General features: G+C 46.9%; 1 protein-coding gene across 1 annotated transcript in view; it reads left to right on the plus strand.

Annotated features, from left to right (window-relative positions):
* The first annotated feature begins 12,067 nt into the window (after positions 1–12,067).
* sema3aa (sema domain, immunoglobulin domain (Ig), short basic domain, secreted, (semaphorin) 3Aa) overlaps positions 12,068–20,631 on the plus strand; it is a 27,997-nt gene continuing 19,433 nt past the window's right edge. Inside the window, exon 1 of the mRNA XM_077005128.1 lies at positions 12,068–12,687. Coding sequence (XP_076861243.1) covers positions 12,576–12,687 — 112 coding nt within the window. The 5' untranslated portion in view covers positions 12,068–12,575. The remainder of the gene's footprint in view (positions 12,688–20,631) is intronic.

Raw genomic sequence — 20,631 nt, forward strand, 5'->3', positions numbered from 1 at the left:
TGATATAAAACAGATCCCAGCCATTGGCTAATGGCAAAATAGGTGCCAAGGGACTTTTTTGCCACGTTGAGAAGCATAGAGTCCACCTTAGCATTGAAGTAGATGAGAAGGCAGAGAATGCACTCAGCTGAGATAACATCACGGCTCGCGGAAGACTGTGTGTTTAGTCTGCCACGCTCAAAAATCACTGCTCTCAAAAGAAGAGGGAAAAAAAACTCAAGAAATGATGTTGACATCAGCAGCATGAGGTTGGAGTTAAGATGTGAAAAGTCGAATGTCTTGCAGGTTTTTCCTCGCCTGAGAATCTGAGAATTTGGGGTGTGAAGTCGTTCTGGTCCGCTCCGCTGTGGGGGATCAACGTGCCTGCCATGGGCTCAGACCTCTGGAGGTTAACAGCTACAGACCATTAGCAGCAGCACACTGGACCGCGGCCATCTCTGCCACGGATCGTTGTGTTGCAGTCTCGGCTGCAAGCCTCGGAGAACAGAACACGGAGGTGGGGAGGCTTTCCAGAGAGCAACTGTGTGTTGTTTTGTAGTCAAGGAGAGAGAGAGGGTGAGAGAAAGAGAGAGAGAAGGAGAGAGCTGACCAAAACACCTGCACGAGAATGAGCTGAGAGGACCGGAGAATCTGCAGGTCCACCTGGAAGGTCTCCGCACCATCCGAGACAGGCATTTAGCCTCACAGAGACAGATTACACATCACACTGAACCTCAGGGGACATTCAAGTTCGTGTTTTCCGATGGAGTTAGAGAGATGGACAGCAGTGCACAACCACCACTTATCCAGTCATGTGTTGGTGTAAACTGGCATTATTACCATGCTAATGAGAAAGGGGTGGTTTGTTAGCCTCTTTTAGCACAATATGATAAGGTGGGACAGTACTGGCATATTCAAACACATTATAGTGATTGAGAGGCAGTGGGTTATATGACAGTTCTGCATACATTATGCTGAGGGGAAGGGGGATAGTTCAGTGAAACACATTATGTTGATTGAGAGGGGTGCATGTGACATTTCTAAACACATTATGTCGGAAGGGAGATGGCATGCTTAAACACTCAGCATTGATGAAGGGAGGGTGGGAGAGTGTGAGGGAGCGAGGGGGGGGGGGGGGGTCAAGGGAGGCCCTGTGTTACCTCAGTGGGGTTAGCCAGCTAGCGACAGCTTGCTAAAACTCTTCAGCGCTGACTGAATTTTGACACTGACTCACCTTGTGCAAACAAGCAAGTTCACGCACAGTTGAATGCGATCTTCTCTGGCTTGTTCCCCTTATCTGTCAGAGTGAAGACTTGTTCTTGTGTAGCCTTTGTGTGGTTAACGTGCTGAGTAGAAAGTGCAGAACATTTATGATACGGTAGGCATTCGACACATGTGTGAAGGATTATCAAAACTCTGCTTCATCAGTAGCATCACACATTCTACAATGCAGCTGTGGTCAGAGGGACAATTTAGCTATGGCTTATGCTGTCCAAGCGATTCTTTCTTTATTTGTCGCTCCCTTGGGAGCAATAAAGTTTTTTTAGACCATTCGAGCCTAACTGTAGGCAAAAAGAGAAGGAAATAGGATTTGTTGCCTCTTCCCCCCTAATGGCAGCTCTTGGGAGGGTCCTTTCTTTTCAATTAGCCAGGTTGACTTTGCACGGCTAATTAAGTCCTCAGCCTGACAGGTTGTCGGACTTCTCCAAGCCGCTTACGGAGGGCTTAGTGCTGTGGGCCAAGCCCAGACGGATTGGGTGCAGCTGGGGCTGGATTAACTTGAGGGCTGGTGGCCTGGAGCTGGTCTTTTTGAGGGGCTCCGGAGTGTTTGGCCTGGGCAGCTTGAGCTAATCCCTCACCCTCTGAACTACCTCCCAGTGAGACCAGGAGACCAGAGCTCTCCAGGCAAGGCATACAGGTGGCTGGGGACCCACAACGTGCAGCTCTCTTTGTGTGTGTGTGTGTGTGTGTGTGTGTGTGTGTTTGTTTATGGCCTGTGAATAACCAAAATGTTTAACATATCCATTGAATTAAACCATAAAATTCAAAAATTCAAATGATCATTATACAATGATCACTATAAAAATATATTGCTACTTCTTGCCTTGAGCTTTGGTTTAAATGTCTTTATGGAATTGAAAACTGTATTTATTTGAACATTTCCTCACTTTATATGCATACCATGGCTTTTGCCAATGGGTCTTATAAGCTTTTGCCTCATCTTTGACAGTTGTCATAGAGAAAGATGTTGACTCAAGGAGGCTCCCTGAATGCAGTATTCGATGAGCAGGTGCACTGCATTAACGTGGAGGTTTTCATTAGTTGTGCTGAGATCTGTAAGGAAAGAAAAGATCTGCTCCTTGTGTTGTCATTCATAAACCATTTTGTCCTGACAGTTGTTTGTTTTAATGTAATCCTACTGCGTACAAATCTGAAATTCTCAAACTCTTAAACGAATGCTAATCATAAAGGAGCCATCTAATGTCAGAAAACCTGTCCTCCATGCAGCAGAAGTTAACAATGAGCAGTTTGTTTTTAGGTACTAAAGCCTATTTAAAGGCTTAAGTTTTGAAAGCAAGTAAATGCAAAATTCTGCCACAGTTGTTCAAAAGCAGACATTCAGGTCGAAACTCGATAATGTCATTTCATGTCAGGAAAATAGCTCGTGGGAAAGATAGCTGAAAGTCTATCTCAGAAGATACACTAGCATGCTAGTGACTTTTTTATTGGGTTTAATATCAATATTAGCTTTCATAAGACGTGACTATAAAAGTGAGTCATTTGTTTCACATCACCAACGTTACATTATGAGCATTTTTGCATACCAGTGTAGCCCCCACCTAACCTAGAGTACCCTCTGTGTCCAGTGCTAACAAAAAATCTCTCATCACAGCATGACAGCAGAGCTAGTCTTACTCCGAATTCTTACAGTGCATCCCAAAACAGCACTGAGAGATATGCCAGTCTACCCCAAAACAGCCCCCAGCAATGGAGTAATCCACCCCAAAACACCACTAGGTCTCCAGATAATCCCCCTATGACATCAGAGGCGAAGCAGGAGGACATCACTCGCCCATCTGACTGCAGAGAATGCTACCCGAAGACAAACGCAGCGAGACATGTCCAACCCATGCCAGCAGCATACTGGTTAGGTCTACCCGCTTCGCCACTAATCTAGTGAACTACACCAGAAAGTCGCCAGCCCATCTTAATGTGCTCTTAGAAAAAATAAATAAACAAATAAGTAAAAAGCAGTTTGCCCGGATGCTGTTTTAAGAATACGTATGATGAAGAGAAGGCAGACTTCACAGACATGGCTAATTGGCCAGAAGTGCTGTGGAATGCAGTCCGCTGCTTTGCGGTTAGGGCTTGCTAGTCTCACTGTCCAACCATGCAGGTGAGCGATAGGGCTTCCAAGCCTCCAGCGCCTCCATTGTAGCGTCTTATTACACTGTCTGCAGGGAGGCCTCACATCAAAGCGATGTCCCCCATGCAAAGTGCCAACTGTAGACATGATATCTGCTGGAATCATCTTCAGAGGTGGTGGAGCTGCGGAAACAAAGAAGCCCCATGTCGCTTGTGACGGCGTGCGTGTTTTTTGTAATGTTTTCGGCACTGACGTAAGAGTTGAACTGAGTACTTAGAGAGCTCAGGAGTGCTTCTCCTTTTCTTTGTGCACCAGACAAAGTTGTAGTCATGGCCTTTAGCTGATCTGACAGACTGCTCCATAACAGCAGGACCAGAGGCTGTTTCTTCAAAGATGGGCAGTGTCAGTTCTCTAAGACATCTGGCTGATCGTAGGGAGAAAGATTTTGCCCAGACATTCATGAAACTGATCTTCTGCCAGTGATTTTCAGTCAAGGACGGTAATGCATATGACTGTAATGACTGCTTTAGTTAGCACGTCCCTGTGCACAATTGACTGCATTGCTAACGTCAATGAATGCATGCTGGTTTCTGCATATATGATAAAAAACCATGTAGGGATCCCTAACACGTTTACATGCATGAGAGTTCATGAAACTGAATCAGTAGACTGTGGTCTTGAAAGATTATTCGCGTGGTTTGGTATCTCATACCATGTGACAGCGAAAAAACCAGGCTATCAAAGTGAAATATGTCATTCTAACATGTACAGAAATGTCTAAGGAAGACCAAAACCGAAGCCCACTTAGTGAGTGAAATGTTTGCTGCAATTTCCATGTGTGCTCTTGCCAGCTGTTGAATGGAGCCTGTCTGTGTTTGGCTAACGGAGCCGCAGAATGCGCCCAAGAGGTCCCAGATGGACAGCACGCCACAGAGGAATGAACAAAGTCCCCGTGCCATTTATTTAACGAGCCAGCGAAGCCAGCCTAATGTATACTGAAGAGAGAGCACATCTCATTTCAATTAACTGCCATTGGTTAGGGGCAGAATTCCCACCGTGTAAATCAACGTTGGCCTCACTCTGATCACTTGACCTCGTCTCTCTCACAATGAGATGCCTCGATTTATTATTTCACCATAAAAGATAATAGCATGTTTCATTTGCAGTTGTAAATTGTAATCACTGCAGGGAGAGCTTTGATTAAACCCATCAGCGATAGTTCATAGTCCAACATCTGAAGTGTTATTACTCCCCAGTTCACAGTTAGAAAGGAATGTATTTTAGATATTTAACAGAGAAAACAACAGGCACTGTTTAATTAAGGACTTAGAAACCGTTTCCACCATCAGTGAAAATGCATTGTGCTTTGGAATTTTTAAATTGTTCAATGCTTTGTCATGATGTCAGTCTAATTGTGGAGGATCTTCCCTGTCATCACTGTAGAATATTAATGTACTTTGATAGATTTGACTGGGTGTTTGAAGAATTCTTCAGAAAACGAATCTATAACATTGCTTAAATGGATGTGCTTCTTTGAGAAATGTGAAGTATAATTTGTCAGATCTACTTAAAAAAATTGCCATACAGCTCGCCAGTCTTGCATTCTCCATTGATGACCATTTCTTTCTGGTCTAAAACTGCCTGGGTAGTGGAGGTAATTGGCCATGTACAATGTTCAAATGAAATAGTTAAGCTGGAGTTATTTTATTGAGTAGCCGTGCATTATATCACCCAGACCTGTCACTTACACTTGATTTATGGTTCTGCTGAAGGTCCCCAGTGGCATAGCCGAGGCTTATGGGTATGTGATTGTACTCTGACTGAGTGCTTGAGAATGAAGGATGGGCGGTGTTGGGCATTAATGTATGCGGATATTTCATTTGCATTGCAAAAATGCTCCACCATTACCCTAAATGCCGACGACATGATTAATTTCATTTCCTCTGCATAATTTTACAGCAAATGCCTTTTGTTTTCTTGTACCGCTGGGCCCGATCCAGCTGCCATGCCGCTGCACAGAGGTTGATGCGTGGCTTGTGTCCTGCGCTGATATGAATGGTTTCCTCTGAATGAGGCTCAGCCATTTCCATGTTGTTGTAATTCAGAGGCGAGAGATGGTGCACACTGGACAGTAGTGCCTGCTTTGTACATATTTAGACAAGCGTTATAAAACAAGGTCATTCGCTGCATGCGGTGTCAGCGAAGCTGAAGGTTTTCGGGACAATGACTTTGTGTGACAGATGCAGGCAGACACTTCCATGTGCCCAGTGGCATGACGGGACCCTGCGGGACAGTGAGTGCAACAGCAGGACAGGGGGCCTTGACCCCATTCTACATCTACCAGACTAAGCTGACCACACGTAAGCCCTCTGTTTAGATACCTGTAAAAGCTAAACCCTACTTCAGAGGAGGCGACTGATAATATTTCCCCAGCAGACACAGGAAAGACGTTAAGATAATAAATCACCTGCCATAATAGTTTTTTTTTTCAGCGCGGCTCTTGTCTATATGGGGTGGTATTTCCTTTCATCTAGCAGAGATAGAAGTCATGATAGATAACAAATCCAAGATGATGGGAGTGCAGGGGGATTAATGCAGGTTCCGCAGTGGGTCCCCGCTCACGTCCCCGTGGCCGATAAAGCCCACAGATGTCTTCACATGTAAGCGAACACGCCTGCGAGCGGCCGCGGACTGGGCTCATCACCATAGCAAATCAGCCAGTGAGTCATGACGATGCTGATGCACATTAATGGCTTTCTCACAGGAAATGAGAAATGTCCATGCACAGTTTTATATTTCCCACAATGCAAGGGGTAGTGGGGTTTTTTGGGTTTTTTTGCATGAGCTTCCAGTTCAGTGTTATTTTGTAAGAGGTTCTCCTGCCAGGAACAAAAAATGATGATGTAGCTGAGTAAGCCTTTACAGACAAGAGCAATCAAGTACCTATTAATGAAAAACAGATCAAGTATAGCCAGTAAAACGATTTAACCACAGGTCCGTAGGTCTCAAATACCCTTACCACAGATCTAAAGTTAGTTATGACAATTGCTCGATCTCTCTCTCTCTCTCTCTCTCTCTCTCTCTCACTCTCTCCCTCTCTCTCTCCATTACTCTCTCTTCCTCTTTGGCAGTTGTTCAGGCCCATATTAAATGCGACTCCTCTGCCCAACTGTAACGTTAGTGTCAGCGGTTAGATTTTATACATTTCACAAGCATGTAAATGTTTAATGGAGGTGTGGAATAGACTGCAGCCTCACTCTGTCAGCTTCCTGAAGCTGAAAGGCTCAACGCTTCACAAGGACACACAGACCCAACACTGGAAATCATCACGTTTACACAATGGAGAGCAGAAACGTGGTTGTGGATCAACGGTTCTGCGGCAAAGCACAAGACTTCTAGTGAATGGCTAACATGGCTGGGAGGAATATTAAATTAACAAAGCTTAAACAGAACTTACTTTGCTGAATTAGGAGGTTTTTAATCTAACTCAATGTGCTATAGCCCATCCAATGTTATTTACAAGGAAGGACCTTCAGACCTGGAGCTGTCTGACACTTGAACAAGTTCCCTCATTGTCTTGATGAAGGTTCAACTAGTGATCTTTAACCATAAGGTGCTCGAACCTCCAATGCATGCCTTACATACAAGCCTTTGTTCTCATCCTAGTCGACTACTTTCTAAAGGAATGCTGAAGGATAATTGAATGAACTTTTCTCTTTTTTCTTTTTTTTTTGCTGAGCTGTTGTTCTTAATCTCAAAACAAGCCCCTCTTAATGCCTCAAACAGCGCCATTAACTCCTGCAGCAAATACGCCACTCGATTTGATTAAGTTACATTTTAATTACATCAGCTAAGCAAAGAAGTTTAATGCTCTTCTCTTCTCCCTCTGAGCTCTCATTCACCTTGACTGGATAGGGGGGGGTGGAGGGGGGGCAGATTTCTGCAAGCCTAAGCTTCCTGATTGGGTTACACAGAAGGAATAATGAGTGCTTTTCTGTTGTCTCAGCCGATCTGAAGTTAAGCTCTCCAGAGCCGGCATTCACTGACGCCACTCTGCATTTACATATACATGAGATGTAAAAAGACCTTTTGCCTCTTGGATTAGTTCAGCCTCCTCACTAGCCTTGGCTACCTTTCCGCATCACTAGTGCTTCATGGGGGAGCTCGATAGGACAATAAACACCAAGGGCCTTTGATCTGAAGTTGAGAGTCAAAATGTCCATTGTGGTGTTAAGTGGTTAGGTGAAGCATTCACAGCATAACATGTTTGTCTTCAGCAGAACTTTTCCCTCCTGGAACAAGAGTACTTGTAAATTTTCAGTGTGATTGATTTGAATTGTTTTTGTATGAATTATTAAATATTTACTTCAACAAATGTTATTTATTTTTCTTTTTTTGAGCCATCCGATTTTGTGCCATTTCATTTTGTTGACATGCAGCTGTTGTGTTTGTTGTATTCAGTTACTTAGCAACTCAAAAATTAGTATCAAGTAGAAGCAGGTGTGTAGAGGAGGTGTATCCAGCCCCACTTAACCCCACACCACATGCTCTCACACTACACAGCGCCAGACCCTCTCCGGACAAGTCATCCATTCAGCTTCCTGTTTTGTCACTGTGATGTTACGTCACTTTCCAGTCAAGTTCAGACACAGTTGCATTTAGTGAATCACAGAGGAGATGGCACTATAATACCCCCCCCGCCCACATAGTGAGGCGCTTGTGAAACCTGAGTAACCCGCTGACGCACTATTGCATCACATGCTTCTCTGGAAGAGACTCCGCCGAAAAAGTTATGGATGGGGGCAAATTAATCCACTCCCAAAGCCATACATCCTCAGGTCCTGTTTCCACCAACTCAGTGCTCCTCTCCAAAAGCTCGGAGTGCTTTTGCTTCTGTCTGCTTCTGTTCAGGCATTGTGGGTGATTTAGTGTGGAAATATTTTAGAGGGGAGTGATATCTTTCAGGGAGGGGGGCAGTATTCAGAGGATTATCAAATCTCCATTGCACACACTGTGAGGGCCATGACCTCTTTTGTAAAATGAACACTGACCTCTGACCTGTGTTCCATCGACGAAATAAGGGATGCGGACTTTCACACTGTGGTAGAGGGTAACACACCAAGTTCTCCAAGAATCTTCAAGAACCTCGGCACTCGATAAAGAGAACGGTACCTTCAAAACTTTTAACACACATCAGCACACTCAGTGTCACGTGGTTCCCGCTTCCCCCCTGTCAGTCATGTCTTTTGTTTTGTTCTCTGTGTGTTTGAGTGTCTTTTATTTTGAAATTCCTAGTTCCTAGTCTTCACACCCCTGCCTTGTTCTCCGCCCCTCGTTATTGCTGTCAGGTGTGTTTTGTTGGGTTCCTTGTTTAGTTAGTGTATTTAAGTCCTGTGTTTGGCCTCTAGTGTTGTGGGTTATTGTATGTTGTGAATTATAAGTTGTACATTCTAAGTTGTGAGTATTGATTTTTGTTCATGTAGTTCATGCTCCTTGCATCTTTTCATGCTAGCCGTTCATGTCACCTCTGTTCTTTGTATGAGTATGTTGTTTTTGTGTTCGTTCTTTTATTAAAACTCCTAAAACCTGCATCTGCGTCCTACCTGCTTAGCCAAATCGTTACACTCAGGTCACATTCTTATTAATCTACGAGTTCACTATGCCAGTGAGTGAGTCAATAAAAAGGGAAGAGAAATCATCTTCAAGCTTACTGGAAGCATGAAAAACATGGCCACATGCTAACAGACTTCCGGACTGTAGTAAATCTCCTTTAGCCATATTCCTCTTGCAGAAAGCACAGGCCTTGGATCTGTGTCCTGTCAGAGGAGCATGCTTCTCCACTGCGTTGCATCAGAGAGTACAGGCCTATGAGGAGCTCCTCCACACAGACCTGCTAGAGCTGTCAGGACACGAGATCCTGCTCTGGTGCTCAGGATGCTGTTTCCTCACTCCCACAACGGAAGCAAAACTTGTTTTCTCCTGTGGTCTGAGCAGACACACACGCCGTATCCTACCACTATAGTCTTGCAGGTAGAGCCAAAACCAGCACTGATGGATGGACATCGGGGTGGATCTGCACCACGGCTGGAAAAGTTAAGAGCGCTTGCACCAATGCGGCTGATTACATATAGCTACATATAGCTTGAACACCCAACAGTGATAACTGACTTTGGTCTGTTTCTGGATAAACTATTCTTGAATAGTTTTACTCTAGTTACTAACCATCACAGCTGTAAAACCTATAGAAATATTTTATTACATCTAAGAAGTTGAGAAGCTGATCATTCTAAAGGTGACTAAGAAGTTTCTGTAATTTTGCTCCGCCTCACTAATGCACTCACACACAAACACACACACACACACACACACACACACACACACACACACACACACACACACACACACACACACACACACATATATATATATACACTAAGCTGGAGTATTTGTTGAGTGAGGTGGCTGTAATGATCCAACTGTCATCATGGTGAGAGCAGGATGTGCGTAGATAGTTTGAGTTGTGGTGCCAACCAAACACACCTCTCTTCCCTGCCTCCCTCTTTCCAATCGTCTTTCCTCTCCTCCACTCCCATACTTCCTCTATTGCATAGCCCCTATCTGTGTGTGTGTGTGTGTGTGTGTGTGTGTGTGTGTGTGTGTGTGTGTGTGTGTGTGTGTGTGTGTGTGTGTGTGTATTTGTGCCATACTGTTACCTGAGGCTTTAGCAAGTGAGTCACATTAACCTGCATGAGAACAAATATGACTGTAGCATATCAGGAAGTGTGACCTCTGAGACAGGAAATGAATGATGGAAGAGCAGGACCTTGACTAAGGCAGTTGTGATAATGATGATGAGAATGAGACACCATGTGAATACACCCATCCATGCACACACACACACACACACGCACGCACGCACGCACGCACGCACACACACACACACACACACACACACACTAATAGCCACATATCATGGTGGAAGCAGTGTATCATGGTGTCAGTGGTGTATCGGGGTGTCAGGAAGTGACAGAGAACTGATAGGATATGAGTGCAACTTTAGCTCTTTTGAGAAAAACGGAAGGGTGGACCTCAACAGCTATCTCCAATCACCCTCTACCATGTGTGTGTGTGTGTGTGTGTGTGTGTGTGTGTGTGCGTGTGTGTGCGTGCATCCTTGACCTGAGGATGTTCCTGCATGCTTGTGTGAAATCAAGCAGTTGACATTTATCTGTATATATGTGTATGTATATACAATATGTATATACGATACATTCCAAGCTTACATCCTACAAGTCATACACACTCTCGCATATCTGGATGACAAGATCTGTCCAACAATTCTAGAGACTAAAAAGACTTTAGTACCTTTTCTGTTTAGACCCATACTGTATAGACATTTTATAACAGCCTCATATTGAATTTGAAACACTGATCCCGAACAAGCCCCCGAAAATAATTAACAAAGGAGACAGAGACTGCTACATTCCTGCTTGTAGCCAACCTAAAGCTGGGGGTCTGGTGGAGTCAGGGCAGAATGGCCTCCCATAGCCCCTCTTACATGACTGGATGTTTGTCAGGGCTGAATCTGACGAGGACTCTGAGGTGCTGATATACACACCCCCCCGTCTTTGGCAAGGCCTCGTGTGAGTTTGGTGTAAACAAGTAAAAAGCATGTTTGGAGTCAAAGGTGATGAGATGTGTGTCCCGGCAGGCTTTCACAAGCAAGAGGCGTGCACAAACACACACACGCACACGTTCGCACCGGTGATACTGAGAGATTTGTAGGGTTTATTAAGCTTGATGTATGGGTACATGAATTTGTGAGGTTGTGAAATAATGACATACACAGTGTTTGTACTGCTATGATGTTGTTTTTTATCACTTAAGGGTATAAAATGACACATTAACACTTGCAGTTTATCAAAGCCTTTATTACAAGCACACTGTCTTCTCCCTTTTGAAGGTGTGAGAGTGTTTGTGTTTTTGCATGTGTGAGAGAGAGAGAGAGAGAGAGAGAGAGAGAGAGAGAGAGACATTGAGAGATAGTGTCAGAGCTTGTGTGGATGTCGTAAAGCTTTGAGTCTTCATTGTAGTGCAGGCAGAACTAGACACAGCATGCTACATTTCCATTCAGATCATTCCAGTGTCATACATCTAAACGGTCTCTGGCTGTTCAGGTACACATGTGTGAGCTCATTTTTCTGTTGATTAAATTCTTCAACTCAGCTGCTGGACCCCAGTTCACTTACAGATGTGCAGGCTATGGGCAGTCAGGGTGGGTCTGTGTTAACCTCTGTTCCATCTATCTGGCTAAGCTGGAGTTGGAAAGCCCTGTCCCTGTGTATGTGTCTCTAACCGTCCAAATGTGCATTTTCTCTATGTAACCTTTAGAAAGGTAGAGTTTGACAGAAAAACAATGGACAGTAAAAGATAAAAAGAAAAAACGAATAAAAATGTGTTGAAAGATGAACAGAGCATAAGCATTTCACATCAGGTACGGTAAACCAAAAAAACAGGATGAGCAAGGCAGTGTTGGAGACAGAAGCAGTGGAGGGACTTGGGGCTGGGAGCCAGTCAGACCTGTGCCGTGGAGTCCTGTCCATACCTCAGCTGAGCTGTTCTCTCCTCCACCACCCCCCCTTCTCCTCCTTCAGCTGCTCTCGTTCCCTCCCTCACTCCCTCCCTCCTCCCCTTCCCTCCCTTTCTCTGCTCTCGTGGATGGTGTAGCACTCTGTTCCTCGCTCTCGTCCTCGCAGTCTGCCTGAGCTGAGGACAGGGCTGGAAGTGTGTACTGGAGTGTGTGTACTGGAGTGTGTGTGAGTTAGTGTGCATGCGCGACACGGGAGGGGGAGAAGCTGGAGAGAAGACGAGTGGAGTAGCGTGACGGGACCCTCTCCCCAGACAAAGATTCACACTCAGCACCTTGCCAGGCTGCAGAGAGCTTCACCTCGAGAGGAATACACTTTAAACCCCCGTGATCTCATAACCCCCTACCCAGCCTAGGAACCCCTCAATGGAGCCATGTGAGCCCCAGTCCCCGCCTGCCTTGCTGGGGATCTGATTCGGATTGCCTCCCTTGGACGACCTCACGGCTCTGGATCTCTCTCTCTCTCTCTCTACCCGAGGAGGGACTGCAGAGATCTGTAATTCACCCCAGAGGGGAACACTGTTCCCTGGGCACTCTGGGCTGTGAGCCCCCCCCTGGGCTGGAGACCAGTGCTCCAGCACCATGGATTACCTGGTTGGGATTGTACTGCTGCTGTGCGGGGTGCCACTGCCTGGGAGAGTGGCCCCGCAGCACACCAAGAGGAACGTGCCCCGGCTCAGGCTCTCCTACAAGGGTGAGTTCTGGAGCCACTGCTGTCTGCTGGGAGCCTAATATTATAGCAACCTGTTAGAACTCACGGTCCTTTCAGACCAGTTCTGTTGATCTTTTTACTATTGTTTTTTTATTCTTCACCATAAGTGTTATTCATCTTTCTTAAATCGTTCTACATGTATTCTTATGTATATCTATCTATCTATCTATCTATCTATCTATCTATCTATCTATCTATCTATCTATCTATCTATCTATCTATCTATGTGCAGTTTTTATTTCTGCTCTGTGTATTTTTATCAATCTGAGTTTTCCAGTGTTTTAACTAGCTCCGTTCTGCTACTTCACTCTTTCATTTCTGTCTATTTTCTCTCTCTCTCTCTCTCTCTCTCTCTCTCTCTCTCTCTCTCTCTCTGGCATATGATCGTCTATTCTCATTTTGCTCTGACAGATTGTTTCCATATGTTCAGGGAGGTCTCGGGAAATGTAGCTGTGTGTGTTGGCTCTTGTTGGTCTTGTTCCTTGCCTCTGTCTCTCTAGACTGAGCTCGGCGCCTGGTGCCCTGTCCTATGGCTTCCAGACTGTGGGCTGTATCTCACTGTAATGGTTTTCAGTGGATGCCCAGGGGTCTGCAAGCTCCACTAGATCATCCTCCACTTTGAACATTTCATTTCATAATTGTCTCTGGGTTTTTTTTTTGTCCTGCCCAGGCATTGTGGAAGAACCCTTGTACGCACTGTCAAGTGCACATGTGCAGAAACATAGTTCTGGAAGTACCCACGTCTTCCCCCACGCCCTCCCACAGCCCTCTCCCTCTCACCTCCAGACCACAGCCCTCTCCCTCTCACCTCCAGACCACAGCCCTCTCTCTCTCACCTCCAGACCACAGCCCTCTCTCTCTCACCTCCAGACCCGGCAGCTTTGTTGGAAGGCTCTGCTGCTCTAAGTGTGAACGGTGGCGGCGGCTGTAAACATGTTATTCTCTGGACAGAGTGTTATTTTGTATGGCGACAGTGGAGAACCCCAGACTAGAGCAGCCTCTTTATACGCCAGGGCTTTCATCTCCCGCGGAAATAAGCACCAGCATTTTTGCCATATTTTTGGCCATTTCGCTTTTAACGTAAGCTGGGAGAGCCACTGTGGTTCTTTGTCCAGAAACATGACCAAAAGTATACAGCTCAATGTGTGGCGATGATCTCGCTCCCTCCCTTTCTCTCTCTCTCTCTCGACCCCACTCTCTGTCTCTCTCTCTTTCTCTTTCTCTCTCTTTTTCTCTCACTCTCATTTCAAACATACCGATTTTGGTTAGTATATGTGTTCCGGCGTTTGTGTTGATTGCAAGGTTAGTGTGAGGGACAGATTTGCAAGAGTAGGGGACATTAAAACACCCTCTCATTTCTTGTTTAGTTAGAGGGAGTTATTTTGGTGTTAGAGTCTGTAGTCTGAAATACTCAGAAAATCTGAACAAAGAAGGAGTGAGAATTCACATACATGAATATGTAGACGCTCACCTCAAATATGACTTATAGTGAGTGGAAAAACGACAAGATCAAAAAGGACAAGAAGGGATGATGAGATCTGGCACTTTGGAATGCCAGTTTTGTGGCTTTGGGGTTTTTGTTTTTGTATATAACATTGGACACTGAAAGGGTGCAGGGCCACCTGTGGCCAGTCCCACAGTACTGGGGCGGTCTGGAGCATTGTGGGAAAAATTACAGTTCAGCTTGTCATCACAGTCATTCCTTTTTTACAAAGTTTCACACTTGTGTGATTCCTTCCTTCCTGTTCCTCTTTGGGGCGCGGGGGATGTTTAATAGATGATGTGACTGACGGATGTCTTCACACGTGGCCATTTCATCCCTGCACCTTCAACAAGAGCTCTTAAATGGAGATACACCGGTCACAGTGCTCAGAGGCTCAACACAACGTGTCAAACGTGTCTCCCCATGATGAAAAAAATACATTTCAGAGACATGTGCTGTATACACCCTGTATGTCAGAGAGAGAGAGTGTCTGTCTAAATGACAGAGAGCAAAAGAGAGAGTGTGTGTGACTTAACGTGTTTTTGGCTGGTGAGGTGTGAGAATAGAGACAAGCTAAGATAATTAGACACCTGGCCATGGTGATACAGCTGTGTGTGTGTGTGTGTGTGTGTGTGTGTGTGTGTGTGTGTGTGTGTGTGTGTGTGTGTGTGTGTGTGTGTGTGTGTGTGTGTGTGTGTGTGTGTGTGTGTGTGTGATTGAGTGGTCCACAGGTGTTTGATGGCTCTTTTGATGCCTCACAGAGTGACAGATCGGTGTTCACACCCACACACTGCCTGAGTGCCAGTGAGAAAGAGAGAAGGAGGAAGGGACAGAGAAAGAGAAGAGAAAGAGAAAGAGCACAAGAGAAAGAATGAGAGAGAGAACAAGAGAATGAGATAGATAGATGGGGGGAGAGAGACAGAGAGCTTTAATGAAAGGAGCTGGCAGACAGAAGCTGGCCAGACGAGGCTGGTCGTTAAGTGAAGTGTCATTCATTCTCACTCCCCCCTGTGAATGCAGCATAGTAATTAAGCCAAATAAACGTGCATAGCCACTCTCAAGGGATCCACTCTCAAACACGCACGGAGAGAAGACTATCTCCAGGGAGGGCTGCTCCCTTTCCTTCACACACATACTCACACACAGATTTGTCATGGCTAGTAAGTACCCTCACACAGAAGCAGCGAGTCAGGCACAGGCAGTACGGCAGAGCACTGCTCCCCTGAGGAAGGCCTGTCAAACGATGTCCGAAATGGAGATTTGCATGAATGCAGCATAGTTGTTAAATGATCGCCAAGTGATAGATTCTTCTCTCTATCCTCCGGCCCTGTAATTATACTGCCATCTCTTCACTCTGCCGTGCTGTTGGCTGGGACTGGAAATTGCTCCTGTCAGCGCTTTTTGCTGCATTGTTTTGTCTGTCTACTCGCTGGAGACCCACATGCCTGTCCCCATTTTGTGAGCAGCCTGGATTAAGACCAAAGCCCTCGTCCTTGGTCTGCGGCTCTACCCATGTGTTCACACGGTGGGATTTACTGGGGTGGAAGCCTTAACACTCACCTCTCTGCCCAGCGATCCCAGCACATCAACACAGCCCCCAAAGTCCTTGCTCCTCCGTGTGTGGTGGAGTGAGCCAGTGGCTATGAAAACACTGCCCCCTTCAGGCGGAAGGGAGGCCGTGCAACACTTCGAAGGAGCGACATCGGCTTATGGAACGGGGCGATCCCGTCACCGCTCACTGGCGCAGTCGAGGAGTTTAAAGAGCTCGTGAAACAACCTGATAATTACTCACTGCAGGGTAATTACCGGGGCCTCGCGTCTCATTACTCTGCCCCACAGCCTGCTGGGATTGATCGGGATGGGCGGCACTGGGACGGGGAGAGACTGCGAGTCGTCGGAATTCGGCCTAAATCTTCCAAAATAGACACCGCGCGCCGAACCGCAGTGGACGCGGTCTGGACGCGGCAGTAGTGCCTGCTCGCCTGCTGGTGGGGGGAAGGGCCGGATGGCAGGGGGCCAGATTCTGGGGCGGATGGAAATTATTATACAAGAAGGCATGGCTGCTGTTCTTTCCCCTCTCTCTTCCTCTCTCTCTCTCTCTTCCTCTCTCTCTTTTTCTGTCAGTCCAACTGTCTTGCTATCTTCTGTTTCAAGTGATCTGCCTAAAACTTTCCACTAAATTGTTTTACATGGTTCAATTAATACATTTCACCACTCACTTGACTCAACATTTCAGCACCCACTTGGCACAATATAGTTTACATACACATGTATGTGGCTGTGTGTGTGTGTGTGTGTGTGTGTGTGTGTGTGTGTGTGTGTGTGTGTGTGTGTGTGTGTGTGTGTGTGTGTGTGCGTGTGTGTGTGTGTACACCTGTGTCTCATGCGTTGTGTATCTGGTTACGGAGTGGACACTGGGTGCAGGGTCTCAGGAAATGGTGCACCTGTTTCTGAATATACATATCTATAGAAAAGCACTTTTGGGAGCATCACATTTCACTTACGTGTGTGTGTGTGTGTGTGTATGTGTGTGTGTGTGTGTGTGTGTGTGTGTGTGTGTGTGTCTTTAAGTATGTCCCAAAAAACTTTTATCCCCTTTTCAGTGCTTCTATGAAAAAGCCTGAAGGATCTCTCTCCTTCACTCCCTCCTTCCCTCTCTTTCTTTTTCTCTCTCTCCTCTCTGCTTTTGTCCCTCTTTCTCTTCTTCCCACTTTTTTATACCACAGACTCTCCCTGTGGCGGCTGGTCCATCGCTGGTACTAATGATATCCAAATCCATGCTCACTTCCTCCCTCCCTCCCTCCCTCTCTCTCTCTCTCTCTCTCTCTCTCTCTCTCTCTCTCTCTCTCTCTCTCTCTCTCATGAATGTAATCTGGGACAGTGCACTAGAAGACTCAGTTTGGGCTCCGGCAGAGTCTGGCTGTGTGTGTTGTGGCCAGGGGCCTGCTCCGAGCCGTTTCTGTGGTTAACCCTGCATGTCCATGTCCATACTCTCAAGTAATCAAATACTTCCCCACACACTCTCCCCTTACACAGCCAGGCGACAGCCCACAATGCAGTGGGGCACCATGTGAGGCCGCCTCCCAGACGGGGATCCGGCGAGACCTCGTGTCCGTAGCGCGTGCATGTAGGCAGAGCGAGCATTCACACACTTTTAACTTTCCCCTGCCAGCATAACACCAGCAACCAAAGAAATCTCCTTTTTATTCTCTCTGAATGTGGCTTCTTGGAAGCTTTTGTCATTTCTGTTGTTTGTCTCCTGGCACGCGCGCTGTGCTTTACCTCACTGATTGCACTGTTGACGTGAGTCACTTAGCCAAGTCATAAATCACAACTGTTCTTGCGAGGGCCGCCTTTTGATGCCAACGAGTGAGTGGTGGGGGGGGCGTTGATGGGCTCTCCCGCTGCTGTCACTGGGAGTGACCCCGCCGGTGTCTGCTTTCTCTCAGCCACCCCTCTTCAGCCGTCCATCAAAAGCTGCTGGAGCATGCTCTTATAGGCTGTTGCCGAGGCGACTGACGCGAGACCCGGTGCGCGCCGGACCGCTGGCACGACTGCGCGGAACAAAACCGCACCACACGCTAGAGAGGAAGAGGAGGAGAAGCGGGAGTAGAGGGGGCCAGGGGCCGGGGGCCAGTGTCCAGGGGCCGGGGGGGCCGCCAAACCAGCAGCCTCCACACGCTGTGAAGCAGTTATTCAGGACTAAATAAACAGGTAGCGCCCAAAACCATCCGTAACACTCCCGCGGTTTTCCACGCTTTCCTCCCTCCTGAGCGGACCACAGCAGAACCACACAGGAGCTCCGACGCATACAGCGCACATGTGTGGGAATGCCATTTTCTGATTGGTTCAAAAGTGTTACGCGGTAGATCTCCAGTGCGTCTTTAGTGGGCTGGTGGTAATGTTTCTGTCTGCTGCGCTCAATGGTCCGGGGTGTGCCGTGTTTGGCAGGAGCGAGGTGCGTCTGATGGGTCGTTCACTGTGCTGGATCTTCCCCCACAGAGCGTGATGCCACATGTGTGTTTCTGCACCTTTAGCATTCACTCTCCATTTGCTTTTATTGCCTGTGCACTGTGATGTTGGCTGGGATAAGCTCTATAAAAACTCCTTCGCCTTCTGAAATCTGGACATGCAAGCGTGTATGTATGTGTGTGTGTGTGTGTGTGTGTGTGTGTGTGTGTGTGTGTGTGTGTGTGTGTGTGTGTGTGTGTGTGTGTGCGCACGCGCGCGCCATATTGTGTCTGTGTGTTTCACGCCCGTGTGTGCGAGGGTCTTTAATTACGGACCATTTGAAGGTTGCCTCTCGTGACAGCCTCAGCATGGCGGCTCTCGAGGAAAGAATGCCACACTCTCCGAGTTCAAGCAGCAGTCGCTCACTTTCGGCTGGAGAAGAATGCGACTGCGTCTCACAGAGCCAACTGTTCACTAGCCAGAGCAGCAGGATTGGGTAGCAGGCAGGAGAAAGAGGAAAAGCAGAACAGAGTTCATGTCAGAATATAATTTATAGGTAAATTAATAGACTACAGATGTTGCAGATGTTGCATACAAATATATTCAGTAAGGATGTGTGTGAACTTCATGTAGACCCCTCTCACCTCCTCTCGCCTCCTCTAACCTCCTCTCACCTCCTCTCGCCTTCTCTAACCTCCTCTCTCCTCCTCTCGCCTTCTCTAAACTCCTCTCACCTCCTCTTGCCTCCTCTCACCTCCTCTAACCTCCTCTCACCTCATTTCAATTTCTCTAGCCTCCTCTCACCTCCTCTAACCTACCCTCACCTCCTCTCACCTCCTCTATCCTCCTCTCACCTCCTCTAACCTCCTTTCACCTCCTGTAACCTCCTCTAACCTCCTCTAACCTACCCTCACCTCCCCTCACCTCCTCTCACCTCCTCTAACCTCATCTAGCCTCCACTAACATCCTCTCACCTCCTCTAACCTCCTCTAGCCTCCTCTCACCTCCTCTCACCTCCTCTAACCTCCTCTGGCCTCCTATAACCTCCTCTAACCTCCTCTAGCCTCCTCTAACCTCCTCTCACCTCCTCTCACCTCCTCTCACCTCCTCTAACCTCCTCTAGCCTCCTCTCACCTCCTCTCACCTCCTCTCACCTCCTCTAACCTCCTCTGGCCTCCTATAACCTCCTCTAACCTCCTCTAGCCTCCTCTCACCTCCTCTCACCTCCTCTAACCTCCTCTGGCCTCCTATAACCTCCTCTAACCTCCTCTCACCTCCTCTCACCTCCTCTAACCTCATCTCTCTTCCTCTCACCTCCTCTCACCTCCTCTAACCTCCTCTCTCCTCCTCTCACCTCCTCCAACCTCCTCTCACCTCCTCTAACCTCCTCTCACCTCCTCTAGCCTCCTCTAGCCTCCTCTAGCTTCCTCTCATCTCCTCTATCCTCCTCTCACCTCCTCTTACCTCATTTAACCTCCTCTCACCTCCTCTAACCTCCTCTAGCCTCCTCTCATCTCCTCTAGCCTCCTCTAGCCTCCTCTAACCTCCTCTAGCACTATGGAATGGGAGCAACAGTTTGACTCTCTCATCCTGACTGGCAGAACCATCAGCGTTCAGATTAGTAGCTGCCCTCATTAGATGCTTCCACCCTGATGAGAAAGGTCGCCGCTCTCCCATAATCTCAGCAGTCATCACACACACAACATCAAACACTGCACTGCACCTGCAGTCCTCTCTGCACCTCTGGGAAAGGTCTAGTTGCTCAAAAAATACCATTTGAACATTCCTTTGCCATTATTGTGCAAGCCTTTGCAGATGAATGTTGTGTGCTGTGTGTTCAGAGCTGTTGGGTAAGGCTGTGTACTCAATCAGACAATGGCATTCAATACAGAGACATAGGGGATACCTGCCATATATTACCATCTCCATAGAGTGATGTACCCACTATTGTTCCTTAATCTCTCTCTCTTTCTCTCTCCCCCTCTCTCTCTCATTCTGTCTCCTGGTCTCCTGGTCCAAGCACACAGATGTCCAGAATGTTAAGAAAATTGAATGCAGATGGCTATGACAGCAGCATGTCGGTCGAAGCTCCCGAGATTAGCAACAGACTCTAGATGTCACTATTCATTATGATTCAGAACATTTGGGCTGCCCAGAGGATTGTCTAAATGTTGCAGAAATATGGGCTTCACCTGTGAAGCACTGGGAACGGCTTACACGGGAGACCGCTTGCAGGCTGCCAGTGATTCGAGCAATTCGTTTCCCCCTTTCACTCTCCTCTTTCGCTCCTCTCTTTCACTCCCCTCTTTCGTTGCTCTCTGCATCCTCTTCCACCTCTTTCTCGTTTACGTCTTTACCACTTCGTCTCCTTCCTTCCACGCCTGCTCTGCTTTGCTGTGCAAACTGAATCTTCACTGTCTACTCATTGATTTTATATAAATGACCTAGATATGTATCATGCGATGAATCATTTCAATGCAAATGTGACATTC

The sequence above is a fragment of the Brachyhypopomus gauderio genome, chromosome 5, assembly GCF_052324685.1.
Source record: "Brachyhypopomus gauderio isolate BG-103 chromosome 5, BGAUD_0.2, whole genome shotgun sequence".
Lineage (NCBI taxonomy): Eukaryota > Metazoa > Chordata > Actinopteri > Gymnotiformes > Hypopomidae > Brachyhypopomus > Brachyhypopomus gauderio.